Source organism: Choloepus didactylus, chromosome X, assembly GCF_015220235.1.
Source record: "Choloepus didactylus isolate mChoDid1 chromosome X, mChoDid1.pri, whole genome shotgun sequence".
Lineage (NCBI taxonomy): Eukaryota > Metazoa > Chordata > Mammalia > Pilosa > Megalonychidae > Choloepus > Choloepus didactylus.
In genome coordinates this window covers 167,405,034-167,419,433 of record NC_051334.1, presented here as the reverse complement: position 1 = coordinate 167,419,433, position 14,400 = coordinate 167,405,034, and the positions used below count along the sequence as shown (strand labels likewise).

Here is a 14,400-nt window from a genome sequence, read left to right as displayed (position 1 = left end):
ATCACTCCTAGTGATCCACTAGGGAAATTTTTGCTTCCTGTCCCTGCAAGTTTAAGCTCTGCTGGTCTACAGGTCTTGGTTCCAAAAGGAGGAGTGCTTCCACCAGGAAACACAACAATAATCCCATTGAACTGGAAGTTAAGGCTGCCACCTGGCCACTTTGGGCTTCTTATGCCTCTGAATCAACAGGCAAGTAAGGGGATTACTGTACTGGCTGGGGTGATTGATCCTGACTATCAAGGGGAAATAGCACTGCAACTACACAATGGAAGTAAAGAAGAGTTTTCCTGGAATACAGGAGATCCCCTGGGGCGTCTCTTAGTACTACCATGCCCCGTGATTCAAGTCAATGGAAAACTGCAACAACCCAATCCAGGCAGGACTACCAATGGCCAAGAAACTTCAGGAATGAAGGTTTGGGTCACCCCACCAGGCAAAGAACCACGGCCAGCTGAAGTGCTTGCTGAGGGTAAAGGGAACATGGAATGGGTAGTGGAAGAAGGTCGTGATAAATATGAACTACGGCCACGTGACCAGTTACAGAAACGAGGACTATGATGATATGAATATTTCCTCCTCGTTTTGTGATGATTATGTTTGTATTTGTCTGTGAAGAAAATATTTTTGCTTTCTTCTCTGTCTTATCCCCTTATCATATGGCATAAGCTGTAACGTTCATTTTGAAGATATGGTTTTAGGTGATGTGTACGACTGCCAAGTTGACAAGGGGTGGACTGTGATGGTTGGGTTCATGTGTCAACTTGGCTAGGTGGCCTAGCTGTCTGGTCAAGCGGGCACTGGCCTGACGATTCCTGTGAGGCTATTTGAGGCTGGTTGGTTTGTCGGATCATCAGTCAATTGACTGCAGCTGACTGATGATTCATCAAGGGGCGTGCTTCCACAGTGAGAGAATGTAATTGGCTGGATTTGGTCCGGGTGATCAGTTGGAGGCTTATAAGCCGGACAGTTAGAGAACCTTCACTTCTTCTTCAGCTGCTCAGTGAAGCTTTTCCTGGGGAGCTCGTCGAAGTTGCCAGTTCGTTTCCTGAGGAGTTCGTCAAAGTTGTCGGTTCGTTTCCTGAGTTCTTCAAAGTTGCCGGTTCGTTTCCTGAGGAGTTCGTCAAAGTTGTCGGTTCGTTTCCCGAGGAGTTTGTCGGACGTCTTCCTTGGAGTTGACAGCTTGTTGACGGCTCTGCAGAATTTGGACTCGTGCGCTCCCGCAGTTGCATGAGTCACTTTTACAATTTGATAATAAGAGACATCTCTCATTGATTCTGTTTCCAAGGAGAACCCTAACTAATACACTTTGCTTACCTCTTTTGACCATATTCTTTCTTTCTCACCCAAGTCTGCTGTTGCCTGTGCCACCCAATGAATGGCCTGGCCGACTAGTGGCTTAGAATAGCCACTAATGCCCCATACTAAGCTGGAGGCATGGTTTGGAGGATTTTAACCTTCATACAGGCCATGAATAGTTCAACATCAGGTCCACAAAAGTGTTCAGTGCATGCTGCTTGCTTCATTCCTACTTCCTTGACCATATCCTGTAATTCTCCCAAAGATGGCCATCTGCCTATTGTGGATGGCATATCCCCCTCATTAGGCCAGGCCAATTTTGCAGCTAAAATGCACCATATTAATAAATTTTGAATGCCATTCAGTCTTTGCCATGCCTGGTAAAGCTGCTGATGAAAACAGGGATATGTAGTGATGCTAGCTATTTTTGCTACTTCCATTCCTGAAAGCATAATTACCATCTCCCCCTACATCCTATAATCTTGGTAACCAAGTGGCTATGCTCTCTCAGTCCTTTTGTTTAAACTTTTGTACTGATTCTACTAATTCTGTGGGGGTATACTCCCTCATTACCATTTGCTTCTGAGCAGGGATCTCTTCCAGAGGGCCATTGGGATCCCCGGTTGCTTTCATTTTTGTAGTTATTAACAGCCTTGCTTGTTTAGGCTCATCTTCAGTTTCAACTTCCTCCTCCTATTCTCCCTCTTCTGCACTCTCCCAGGGATCCCACACCTTTAGATCCCAGCCTTCACTCTGGAAAACTATTTGGGCCTGCTGCGGCACCCTCCTTCCATGCATTTTCACAACTTTACATGTCATTACTTCTAATTGTACCTCTTAGGTTTGTACTATTTTTGCTAATATATTAGGCTTTTTGGAACATGCTAACATAATATCCTTTTCTAGAATTAAAGGCTCCTCTAATCTCCTTCATCTTTTGCTTTTAACTGGGCTTCAGTAACACATCTAACTGCCCATAACAAGAGTCACGCAGTGGCTGCAATTGCTTCTTTTCTTTGCAATTTCCATTTGTCCTCCAGATTTCCCTTTAGGACAAATAATGCTCCAGTTGGCCACCCCAGGATTTCCCCTGCGGATTCCCATTTCCTTTAGCTTGTTTCATTTTCTTGGTTTCCTGGCTGGCTTGCCAATTGTCTATCTGTGAACCTACAGAATAGGTTCTGCCAAAGTTCCATGGGCACTTAAGACCAAAAAATGAAGCAGGCCACTCCAAATAGCAAAATAATAACAGTTTATTAGGGAACTTACAGACCAAAAAGCTGTTCCTGGTTGGCCGTGGTAGTAGCTCCCTGCTACTCAAGAGGCTACAGGGGGTTCTATGGGGTAAGAACAAGGAAGGCACAGAGCCAAGTCAGGATTTGCAAGATCATAAACATATTTCTTTGAAGTTACTGATATGTAGCAGGAGTGGTTCTAATACAGACAGCTATCGTGCTTAGGAATGTGCATGTGCACTTTAAGATGCACCTACAAGGAGGGTTTTTTTTTTTCCTTATACTGGGAATTATGGCTTCTCTGGTTTACGGCCTCACAACAAGGATATTAATCTCAGCATTGTTTATGATTTAGAGAAATTAGACCATCCAAATATCCATCAGCAGGAGATCAAATTATTGATCATACATAAGGAATACTGCACAGTTAATAAGGTATCAACATGGAAAGATATGCAAGAAACATCATTATGTTTAAAAGCAACTGTGAGGGCAGTATGGTTGTATGATTCCATTTTTGTTTTATGATTTGTATGTTTATATGTATATATGTCTATGTCTGTGCTTGTTAATATATGCAAATAATTGATAAAACTATATTCCAATCTGTTAATAGTCTTTCTTTCTGGGGGTTGTGATCCTAGGGATTTTACTTTTCTCATAATACATGTTTAAAATGTTTTAATGTTTTACAAGCCGTCAGAAAAACAATATTGAAAAATAAAGAAATTTTGAAAAGTTGCTCAACTGCACTGATAATTTAAAAATGCAAATTAGAAGAATAATGAGACAATTATTGCCTATAATGTTGGTTTAAAAAAAGAATTCAAGATTAGCACTCAATGCTGTATACAGTCCTGGTCTCTAAACTTTTTTGACTGACCACAGGTATTAGTAAAACTTTTTTATCCTCAAACCCTAAATATATATATATATATACAACTGTTTTTATAAATCAAAATAGGATCATATTGTTCATACTCTTCTGTCACTTGAGAATTCATTTGTACATTGATGCTCATTTGGCATAGGAAATACTGGAAATATTCCGAGTTCCCATCAATAGGGGACTGGCTATATAAATTATTAAACATCATTAGGTCACATATATGTTGGCATAATATTCAGTTGTCAAAGAAAGTGAGGTAGGTGCATAATAATAACTAGCATGGTAAAAGTATATCAACATGTAATATCTGGACGTATATATAGTAAACATAATAGTTCATGGTGGAGATGGGGCGGGAAAAGTGAAGCCATATGGGAAATTTACTTTTCAGCGTTTTACATTTTTGTACTGTTGAAAATTTCTAAAAATGCTTGCATAACTTTTCCAATTAGAAGAATGCAAAAGATAAAACACAAAATAAGTTGCATGAATCATTAAAACAGAATGTACATATTTTAAAGCTCAATATTATTGGGTTTTGTATATTTGACTAGCTCAAAATTGAGGATTGAAAAGCTTCCTAAATTGAGGCAACAGGAAACGGATTCATGTTTCTAAGTTGTTCAAGATCATGCTTAGGAAGTAAATTTTCCAAGATTTAGAGCAAGTTCGTTTTGCTTCAGTTAAATTAAATAATAGTAACAATAAAAAAGGACCGCCAAGCAAGGAAACTAGGGCTCCCGCGCCCCACGTCCCGACCCCGGGCTCTTCCTCCCCTTGCAGCCCCGCCCCTCAAGGTCCGGACTGGGGCGGGCCAGGAGAAGCTGCCGAGGCGGAGGCGGAGGCGGGGGCGAGGCGGGGGCGAGGCGGGGCGGGGCCGAGGCGGGGGCGAGGCGGGGACGGGGCGGGGCACCAGCGACCGACCGCCTAGCCTGAGATATGCAGAGCAAAGGAAGGCTGCCGCCTTGAAGCACAGCTCCTATCTGCAGCCTCCCAGTCAGTTTCCTGCCCTTAATAAATCCCCGCGTTCCAACCTGTGTCCTACAGTCGGTGGGTCCGGGGAGCCTGCTGGTGGCCTTGAGCTCTGGGCACTGTACGAGAGGTTACACCAGACCCATGGTGGCGGCGGCCTTATCCGTGCTACTGCCGCGCTCGGCGGCAGCCCGCGGCTCGTATGGCGCCTTCTGCAAGGGGCTCATGCGCACGCTGCTCACCTTTTTCGACCTGGCCTGGCGGCTGCGCATAAACTTCCCCTACTTCTACGTCCTGGCCTCGGTGATTCTCAACGTCCGCCTGCAGGTACATATTTAGAGCACTGCTAAGCTTGTGGCATATGCCTCCCCCCCACCCCGCCTCCCGCCCCCCGGCAGGATGACTGACTTCCACCCACCAGCTCATCCACCCTCGAGCAAAGCGACCAGCCCGCCACCTCGGGCACGCAGACTTGCCAGGCAACCTTTCCATTATATCTTTTAATATAAACGGGCAGCTAAAAATCATAATTTGCAGAAAGCCTGCAATATGGACCAAAAAAAAAAAAAAAGCCTAAAGTAAAACGAAAAATTTTACTCCTAAGGAAATAGACAATTCCCGGAAAAGGAAAGAACTTAAAAATCTGAAAATCATAAAAAATATTTAAGAGGTTCTTGCATCCATAAAACAAAAAATAGTACGAACTTTAGGAAATGCCAGAGGGCACAGGATGCATTAGGAAAAAAAAAAAAGGAAAGGCAACTAAAAATTTGAGATAAATCGTACAAGAATGGTCCAAAGGGGAGGCAAACCTTCCAAATTAGAATAGGTGAGTAGAGGTCAAAGGGCATGGAATGAATTCTAAGCAATAGAAAGATTGGGTAAGAAGCTGGAGGAAATTAATAACATGATGTGAAAGGCGTACATTTCTTCATCTCCAAAGAAAAAAACCAATGACAAGCAGAAACTAGAGGGAAAAACAAACATTTCAAACTGCACGAGAAAAGCGTGCTTCAAATATGAAGCAACCTCAGATGTGGCATGGTTTTGAACAGTTGCTGGGAGTGTGGGAAAAGGAATCTGTCTGAACATTGGCACATGGATTAAGACTCTGGAGTCAGAGATGAGAAAATCCAATCAGCGCATTCCACTTTGCTATTCACTGAGTGGTATTTAAATAATCACGACAATGCAAATATTGGTGACGGTTTCCAGTTTTTAGAGTCAATGTGGATGCAAAGCCGGGAAGACTTAGTTAAGGTTACAGAATAGAATGGGAATGGTACCAACCTTGACCATGTACAAGTACAATCAATGGGTTGGAAGGCAGAGGGGAGGAAATAAAAATGGAAGTGTGGTGCTGTTATCCTTATAAATTACCAAGTCGAGGTACTGTCCACTATTGAGGGAATAAAACAGAGGTTTAGGTATTAGATTATTAAAGTGAACAACCAGAAGAGGTAAAATAAGTGATACAACCATATTGAGGGGGAGGAGAGCTGAGGAGATAGCAGGAAGTTAGCACAAAATGCCTAATGTCATCAAGCCAAGAAATAGTAATAAAAACATATTATTAAGATAAATGGAGATCACCACCAAACAGGCATGTGTAAAAGTTTTTGCCTCTGGGTTGGAGAACTGAGAGTTGAGAAGGATGGACAGGAATTCACGGTTTTGTCATTATATGCCCTTTTGTACTGATTAATGTTTTAAAACTATATGCATCATATATTGCTTTGATTAAAAAATTAAAATGTACATTATATTGTACATTTAAATGTACATCAAAAAATGAATTTACTGAAATTAGAAGGGAATGTGAAGGGGGGGGTTGGGACTGGCATGTGAGGCCAGGTCCACTGAGGTAAAACACCCACCTTCCTATCTTTCTGCACTAGTGTATGTATATCCTAAAATGTTCCTGAATGACCAGGCAAAATATGATTTGCTTGACTATTTAAACCCCTTGCTCTGAAAAGCATAGACCATAGTGAAATGCTTTAAAGCTAAAAATGGCAAGTAGTCTTTAGATATCGCAGAGCTCCCTCATTCTGTGAAACTTTGCATGAACAAATCTCTGGAATGTCATAGTTAAGGTAGGAACAAAACAGTAACAATGGGCTTATTTTTCAAAATTCAAAAATTGGACAAGTGCTCCATGATGTTTCTACAAGGTTCTTAGATTTAAGTATTGGTCTTAATAGCAAAACAGTGGAAATGAACTCAATGCCCCAAGTCAGAGCTTGGTTAAATAAAAATAGTACATTTATATAATGGAATACTATGTAGCCATTAAAAACGATAAGGATTTATATTTTACCGATGTGAAAGGAACTTAATAGATGTGAAGTCACCTGACCTCCAGCTCACATGATTTAGCCAGAGATAAATAATATATGCATACATATTCTTAGCTTAGTTTCAGAGAAATAATCATAATTAGAAACATGCATTGCACACTTCCAATATGCCCTGCAGTGTGCTCAGCACTTTATATACAATAGTTTCATTTAATCCTCACAACAATCCCAAGACAGAGACTATTATTACTCCCAGTTTTCAGGACAGGAGACAAGCACGGAGAAGTAGAGTGGCAGAGCTGATGAAATATTGCAAACAATACTATTCTTCCCACTATTGTGAGACACTCATTGTTAATGGTGAAATTTTAAACTTCTTTTTATTATTTTACAAATTTTGAGGCATCCTTTAAAATTTTAGTATAAAATTCATGATCCAAATGGGCCCCGGGGATGCTGGGATTTTGGGAAACCAGGGCTAGGTGCTGCATTCCCAGCCAACCTTAATTTAGGACACCAAAGTACTGGCATCAGTGAATGGTGGAGAATCAGATGGAAATCATAGTCACTTAAAGAAGAGTTGAATTCTAACAAATGAAATTCGTTTTAATGAAACATCAAAAGCATTCTTTATAGCAAGTGCTCAAATAAAAGCAAATTGGTTTCAGTGTCGAAATTGTAAATAAAGACACTTTATCCTCAAAAAGTGCGGCTTTTTGCCTGTTAACAGAGAGATTAAATATGCACATTTCAAAAAATTACTCAGTTTAAAATTTAACATGCAGCGAGCACAGACTCTTGCCTTTTTCTTTTGGTTGTGTGTTTGACTTTTCAAGTCATTTCCTTTAATTCACTGCAGGTGTAATTTCTCTCATCCCACAGACCCCCCCCCCCCCCAGAAAAAACAATGACAAGCCTGCCAGTGAAACTGCAGCAAACTTGGATTTATCAACCTGCTCTCTTCCATGATTGTCAGACGTCTATGAACTGAATATCTCTGGCAACTTTTGGCATAGGCTTAATTGTAAAATTAGGTGCAGCTCTCTTGAGCACTAACACCATCCTACACAAAATGCCCTTTAACTTAGACTTTCCTGAAGATGCAATTCTTTGAAAGCACCCAATGTGAAGGAGCTCTTCTCTTAGATGCCAGATAAAAGAGAATTCCTTTTCTCTCTTGAATTTTTATCATCTTTTCCCCCTTTCCTCCAGGTTCTCTCCTGATCTGACCCAACTTCTGACTTTATAGGCACAGGTCCAGGTTTCAGGCCCTGGACTTGCTGTTGTGAGCTTTGGTCCTCTTCTTTGGAAGCAGTTTTGTGACTGCCTTCAGGTTAAGACTGGTTCTGGTCACCCGAATGACTACTGGCATTGATACCCTTCTCCAGCAACTCAGCAAGGCTGTCTCTAGAAATCTCATCCCTGGCATAGGGATGGGAGTGGTTAGAGAGTTGTGAACATTTTTTCTTTCAAGATATGACTTAACCACAAATCCTTCCTGAAAAAATGCTTGGAAGTCAGGTTCGTAAGTCAAATTTTGTTGAGCCAAAGAATCTGAATGATTCTGGATGAGGTAATCAAAGTCTTAAAAGGTAGAGGGGCTCCAAAAGCAAGCAAAGATATCCGATGGTTCTGGGGCTTTTGTGGGTATTAATGTCTGCCCATCACCTGTATTTCTATGTCTAGTACTTCTGTGGTCTACAGAAGTCAAACCCTGCGGTTTTCAGCAGTTCCTAAAAGGAGGGGATGTTAGATAGACAGAGAAATAGTAGAGACAATAAGTACCTTGTACTCGTTAGATTTCCAGCATGTACAATCACCCTTCTTCCATTCATGTGAATCCAAAACTGCTCCCACCTGTCATAATTTAATTGCTCCATGTATAACCAAGAACTATCCAGAGAAAGGTAATACACATGATCCTTTCCAGCTAGCGTGGCCAGAGAGAGGTCATAAGGCCTCTGTTCATGGTTCAAGTTCTCCCACTGATGTCTCTGCTTTCTCTAGTTCTGCCATGATCCCAACTTGATATTCTACAGTTCCATGGCCCAAATGGTCAAATTCACCACCACCATTGTATCTCCTTTACAATACTAAATAAAGAAGTGGTGAGAGAATTGAGAAAACAATGACACAAAAAGCAGGAAAATACAGGGAGGCCCAGTCTTTCATTCCCGAGGAGTCTGAGCACTTGGTGGTCCCGTGTAGGGTTGTAGCACTCTTGTCATGCACCCCCTCAGTGCTGTATGGGTCCCCTGAATTTCATGTGTTTTCCTCCCTGTCTCCATTGTATAGCTTGAACACCATAATCACCTTTTCTGAGTGGCTCCAGGAGCTCAGAGTGACCTACAATTCAGTGGAACCTTTGTTGCACTTCATACTGGAAGTGTTTCTTCCCAGGGAACTAAAACCTCTAAACCAGCAGAGACTAGAGTTGCAGGGATGAGAAGCAAAACTGTCGCAAGTGGGCCAGGTGTAATTATGAGAGTCACCACCTCTATTTCTACCCCTCTGTTCCTAGACTTGCAAATCTTGGCAGTGGGAGAAATAGCACTTGCTATATACTGATTGCTGGTGTGGACTATATATTACATCCTAGCAGTCCACTGTGCCCCTCCTCTCAGGGCTTGTCACTGTCTCCATATAGCATCTCCATCTTCTCACAAACATTTTGGGCACTGTTGAATTGTTACATCATAAGGGGCAAGAGCAGACCCTCTTGCATGGTAGCCTACCCCAGCTGGAGAGCCTTATTTTTGTTCTGGAGCCACACTAACCTGAGTGTGATAGGAATAACATCTGCAGTTTTCAAGTCTTGGCTTGTGGAAACATCTCTGCAATAATATGCTATAATATACTGTGCTATTGCATTTTATTCCCTCTGTTCATAAGGAGGGCGGAGTGCTAAGAACTTCCATTTGTCCCTTCTTGTCCTAATACCCCTTTCTGCAGGGGCCTGGTACCCAATATGGGGGTATATGGGAGACTAGCATCTGTTTCTGCCTGGAGATTTCTGAAGTTATGAGGCTTGCTGGAGCAACCTGCACCAGCAGGGTGTGTAGGGACCATGATATGGTGGAACTAGGAAGAAAAGGATGGGGGCAACTTCCCACTCCATTCCTGCTCTCTGCATCCCTCAGAGGGTACAGAAGATGACTTTAGTGTTTTCTATGGCACCGTGTATTGGAGCATGGAGGTTAGAGGAAGCAACAGAACCTGGGGATAGTCCTGACAACTACCAGTCAGATGAGGAACACTCCAACTAGAGAGGGGTTTGGGGACTTGGATGTCTGGTAGACTCTTTAAGGAAACCAAAATGATGCTGTCTGAGGGTGTTCTCAGCCTCAGTGGGGGATGCCATGAGGCTGAACATTAACAACAAAGCAACAAAAGTACACTCTCTTAAGACTGGGGGCAATGTGGGGATGCTAGTCATGCTAAGTGTATCCAGGAACTGGTAGAATAACCTCAGAGGAGGGGTTCAGGTTCCCACCAGGCCTACCAATAGGCAGTTCTCCTCTGTGAATTCCATTTTCCCCTGACCCTCTAGAAGCACACTCTGCGACTCTGTAGTAGGTACAACTGCAGGGGCATTCTGAGTCCCTTAGCAATAAACATTAACTTAAGCCAATTTCCCATAAATCTCCAAAAGATTTGGGGCTGTCCTCCCCACCACAAATTGTCAAGGTCAATGGGTACAGGTGCTTTTGGGGGAAGGCCAAGGGGGAAGGTTCACCAGTGCTACAGCAGATTGCTTGCTCAGGTTCACCTGGCCACTCCGCCATTCAAGATGCTCTAGGTCTGTGTAATTACTCATGCCTTGGAATTGTATGTGAGCTATCCCTCTAGCTGTTAGGCCAGCGTGGTGACTCAAGTGCCAGGAACTTCTGTTGTCCAGATCTAAGAATCTTTTTGGTTATCCAGATCAGCTAAGCTTTTGGTGGGCTGTCTGCAGATTTCATTCCTGGGAACTCAAAGGTTAATTGTCCGTAGCCAGAGATCTCTGTATTGTCAGATGATCCCCAAATGTCTATTATGGTAATCATACCCATTTTTCTGCTGGGATTAACTGGCACCACCCTGTACTCAGCTTTTCCAGGTGCCTTCCTCCAACACCAGCAAATCAGGGAGCCCATTTTTAATGACAGCCTCTTCTCACTGGCATCCTCAGTCTAGAGAGAACAGCCAGCAGAAGTACTTTTGAAAGCTTCTGATGCTTCCCTCACCCATAAATTCAAGGCACGGGTTACAGAACAGACTTATTTCTTTGGAGGGCAAAGTGAGGGGGTGAATAGATGGGATGCTCACAATAGAGTCAATGAAGCATTCTCATTTCCAGAGGTTTTGAATTTTACCCCCACATTATGCCAGTGGGCTTATAGCCTCTCAATGTCATTTTATCACAGGCCAGCATCTGGTCCAGGTTTGTATTAGATAACCCAGAAAACAGAATCACAGCTGGCTGCCAGAGCCCAGCACAGTGAATTAAAACACCTGAGTGCCTATCACTCCTTCTCTATGTGACTCTTCTATTCCTTGACTGATACTGCATCTCACTTTGCACACCCTGGATAATATCCCTTAAATCAATTCAGATGGTGAAAGCATCTTTGGATAGTGGATATTATCCTCTTTATTAAGTGACCTCTCCCCCAAGATATACACACACACAAACACACTGGTCCAATGGAATAAACTAGACAGCAATTATTTCTACGTTAGTGACTCATACCATGAAAGTGACCATTTAATCTTTCCCAGTGGATTTTAAATGACCCTATCTTTGCACAGTAAGCGTTTATCTTCTCTATGTGGTTACACGTAGTTAATTTCAACACCCATTGCCCCTCCTAATGATTAGTCCAAGCTAACTATGACTTGCCAGGGAATGAAAACAAAAACCCCAACACAATGGGAACATGATCCAGTCAGGGCCAGGGAAATGTGAAAAGTGTGCGAGGGAACTTCAGAAAGGGGTTTCCTCTCTCCTAAGAACTAGATGGAGTTAACATAGTCCTTTTTTCCTGTGGAAATCTTTAGGTCTGGATATGACCCTTGGAACTGCTGCAGCCACCTTACTAAGAGCCTGACAATGAAAGCCAACACGTGGAGGATAACAGAACCAAAGCAATTACAAAGAAGTGGAGCTGGAGCCCTGTGCCCAGACCCTGCCCTACCTCTGGACTTCTCCCTTGATGATGCTAATAAAAAGGGAGGCTGTTACTAAGTGTGCAACAGGAATTGGGAATGCATCTGTGCATTACCAATGTGTGTGTGTATGTATGTGTGTGATGCTATATCTTATCCAACATAAATTAGCAGAGTCCCTGCAGTCAAATATTGATCATCATCCAAATTATCACTGGTTTATTGAAGAAACATAATAAAAAATCAAATTTTGTGATGATCTTAAATCACTTTTATGTTTGCACTGTAAAGGGACATAAGGGAAAATAATCCAAGGGGTAATGGCTAAAATTTCTCATTTGATATCCTCCACCCCAAGTCAAGTAATTATAAATTCATAGAGTAAACCTCTAATCCTCTACTTTTAGATCTACTCTTTGAGACTAGAAGAGTTTTTTTGTGGGGGGTGGAAATGGAGTTCAACAGATAATTTTTTTTTAATTTTATTTTGAAACAAATTCAAAGTTATAGGAACAGTTGCAAAAACAATACTAACCCCATACAAAGAATTCCATCATACCCTGACCCCCCTCCCCCGATAGCTCAATCCACCAACCTTAACATGCTGTCACATTGCTATTTCTTTCCCTCCCTCCCTATCTATCATCCATCATCTATTGCTCTGTCTTCTAAATATATGAGAGCTAGCTGCACACATCCTTGAACATACACTATAATTCACGTATACACTTCCCATGAACAAGAACATTCTTTTGTGCAATCCCATTAAGCGCAGCTAAGAAGTACAAGAGATTCAACAATGATACAAAGCTTACATTCTATATTTCCTTTTCCTTATGTCTCAACTGTGTCCCTTTGAGCCACCTGTCCTCTATCCTCTAATTCCATCCAAGTTCATCCTTGGCATTCAATCATCTATTTAGACTGTCTTTTTTTTTTTTTAGTTGTGGGAACATATATACAGCCTAAATCTTCCCATTCCAACCCCTCCCTAGCCTTCCATTAGTGGGATTAATCACCTTTAGAATGTTGTAATGCTCTTTCCCACCATCTATTACTAGAAATTTCCCTTCACCCCAAGCAGAAACCCCACACTCATTTCTTAACTCCCTATTGCCCCTTCCCCCACTTCTCATAACCCATACTCTACTTTTCATCTGTATGGTTATATTCTCTGATAGTTTCTTTGTGTTTGCTGTGGGGGTTAAAATTAACCTCTTATATCCATAACAATCTTGTTTTTCTTTGATACCACCTCCACTTCAATAGGACACATAAACTATGTTCCTATACTCTTCCATTCCCCCACCTTTATATAGTTGTCTAAAATTACATATTTTACATTGAGTTCAAAATCACTGATTCGTCATTAGGGTATGTGTAATTTATATCATGTAGGAAGTAAATAGTGGAGTTACAGTTCAAAAATTATTGACTTCTATTTGTATTCCATTGTGGTTGGAGAATGTGCTTTGAGTATATTCAATTTTTTTTTTTTTAATTTCTTGAGGATTGTTTTATGTCCCAGCTTATGGTCCCTTCTGGAGAAAGATCCATGATCACTAGAGAAAAATGAGTGTTCTGGTGCTTTGGGATGTAAGGTACTATATATTTCTGTTAAAATTCTCTATATCTCTTTCTTCTTTCTGTTGTTTCTCTTTTGGTAGGGCTTTCTTTAGAATCTGAAGTAGGGCAGGTCTTTTATTGGCAAAGTCTCTCAGGATTTGTTTGTCTGTGAAAAATTTAAGCTCTCCCTTGAATTTGAAGGCAAGTTTTGCTGGATAAAGTATTCTTGGTTGGAAATTTTTCTCTCTCAGTATTTTAAATATGTCATGCCACTGCCTTCTCGCCTCCATGGTGGCCACTGAGTAGTCGCAAGTTAGTCTTATGTTGCTTCCTTTGTATGTGGTGAATTGCTTTTCTCTTGCTGCTTTCAGAACTTGCTCCTTCTCTTCAGTATTTGACAGTCTGATCAGAATATGTCTTGGAGTGGGTTTATTTGGATTTATTCTATTTGGAGTTCGCTGGGCATTTATGCTTTGTGTATTTATATTGTGTATAAGGTTTGGGAAGTTTTCCCCAACAATTTCTTTGAATACTCTTTCTAGACCTTTACCTTTCTCTTCCCCTTCTGGGACACCAATGAGTCTTAAGTTTGGACGTTTTATTTTATCTATCGTTTCCCTGAGATCCATTTCAATTTTTTCAATTTTTTTCTCCATTCTTTCTTTTGTTCTTTCATTTTCTGTTCTGTGGACTTCTAGGACACTGAGACGTTGTTCAGCATCCTCTAGTCTTGTATTGTGAATATCAAGAGTCTTTTTAATTTGGCCAACAGTTTCTTTTATTTCCATAAGATCTTCTATTTTTTATTTAGCCTTGCAATGTCTTCTTTATGCTCTTCTAGGGTCTTCTTTATGTCACTTATATCCTGGGCCATGGTCTTCTTGATGTCCTTTAAATCCTTTGCCATGCTTTCATTCCTCTATTGTATTTCTTTTATTAATTCTGCGAGGAACTTCGTTTCTTCTGATAACTTGATTTGTGTGTTTGGAGTTGG

General features: G+C 41.4%; 1 protein-coding gene across 1 annotated transcript; it reads left to right on the top strand.

Annotated features, from left to right (window-relative positions):
• Positions 1–4,352: 4,352 nt before the first annotated feature.
• On the top strand, positions 4,353–4,731 carry LOC119523645 (small integral membrane protein 10-like protein 2A). Its single transcript, XM_037822449.1, has one exon. It carries the CDS (start codon positions 4,537–4,539, stop codon positions 4,729–4,731), a length of 195 nt encoding a protein of 64 aa, XP_037678377.1. The 5' UTR covers positions 4,353–4,536.
• The last annotated feature ends 9,669 nt before the right edge of the window (positions 4,732–14,400 follow it).

Excerpts from the sequence above, each read along its gene's own strand:
- LOC119523645 (XM_037822449.1), top strand. The coding sequence starts at position 4,537 with ATGGTGGCGGCGGCCTTATCCGTGCTACTGCCGCGCTCGGCGGCAGCC.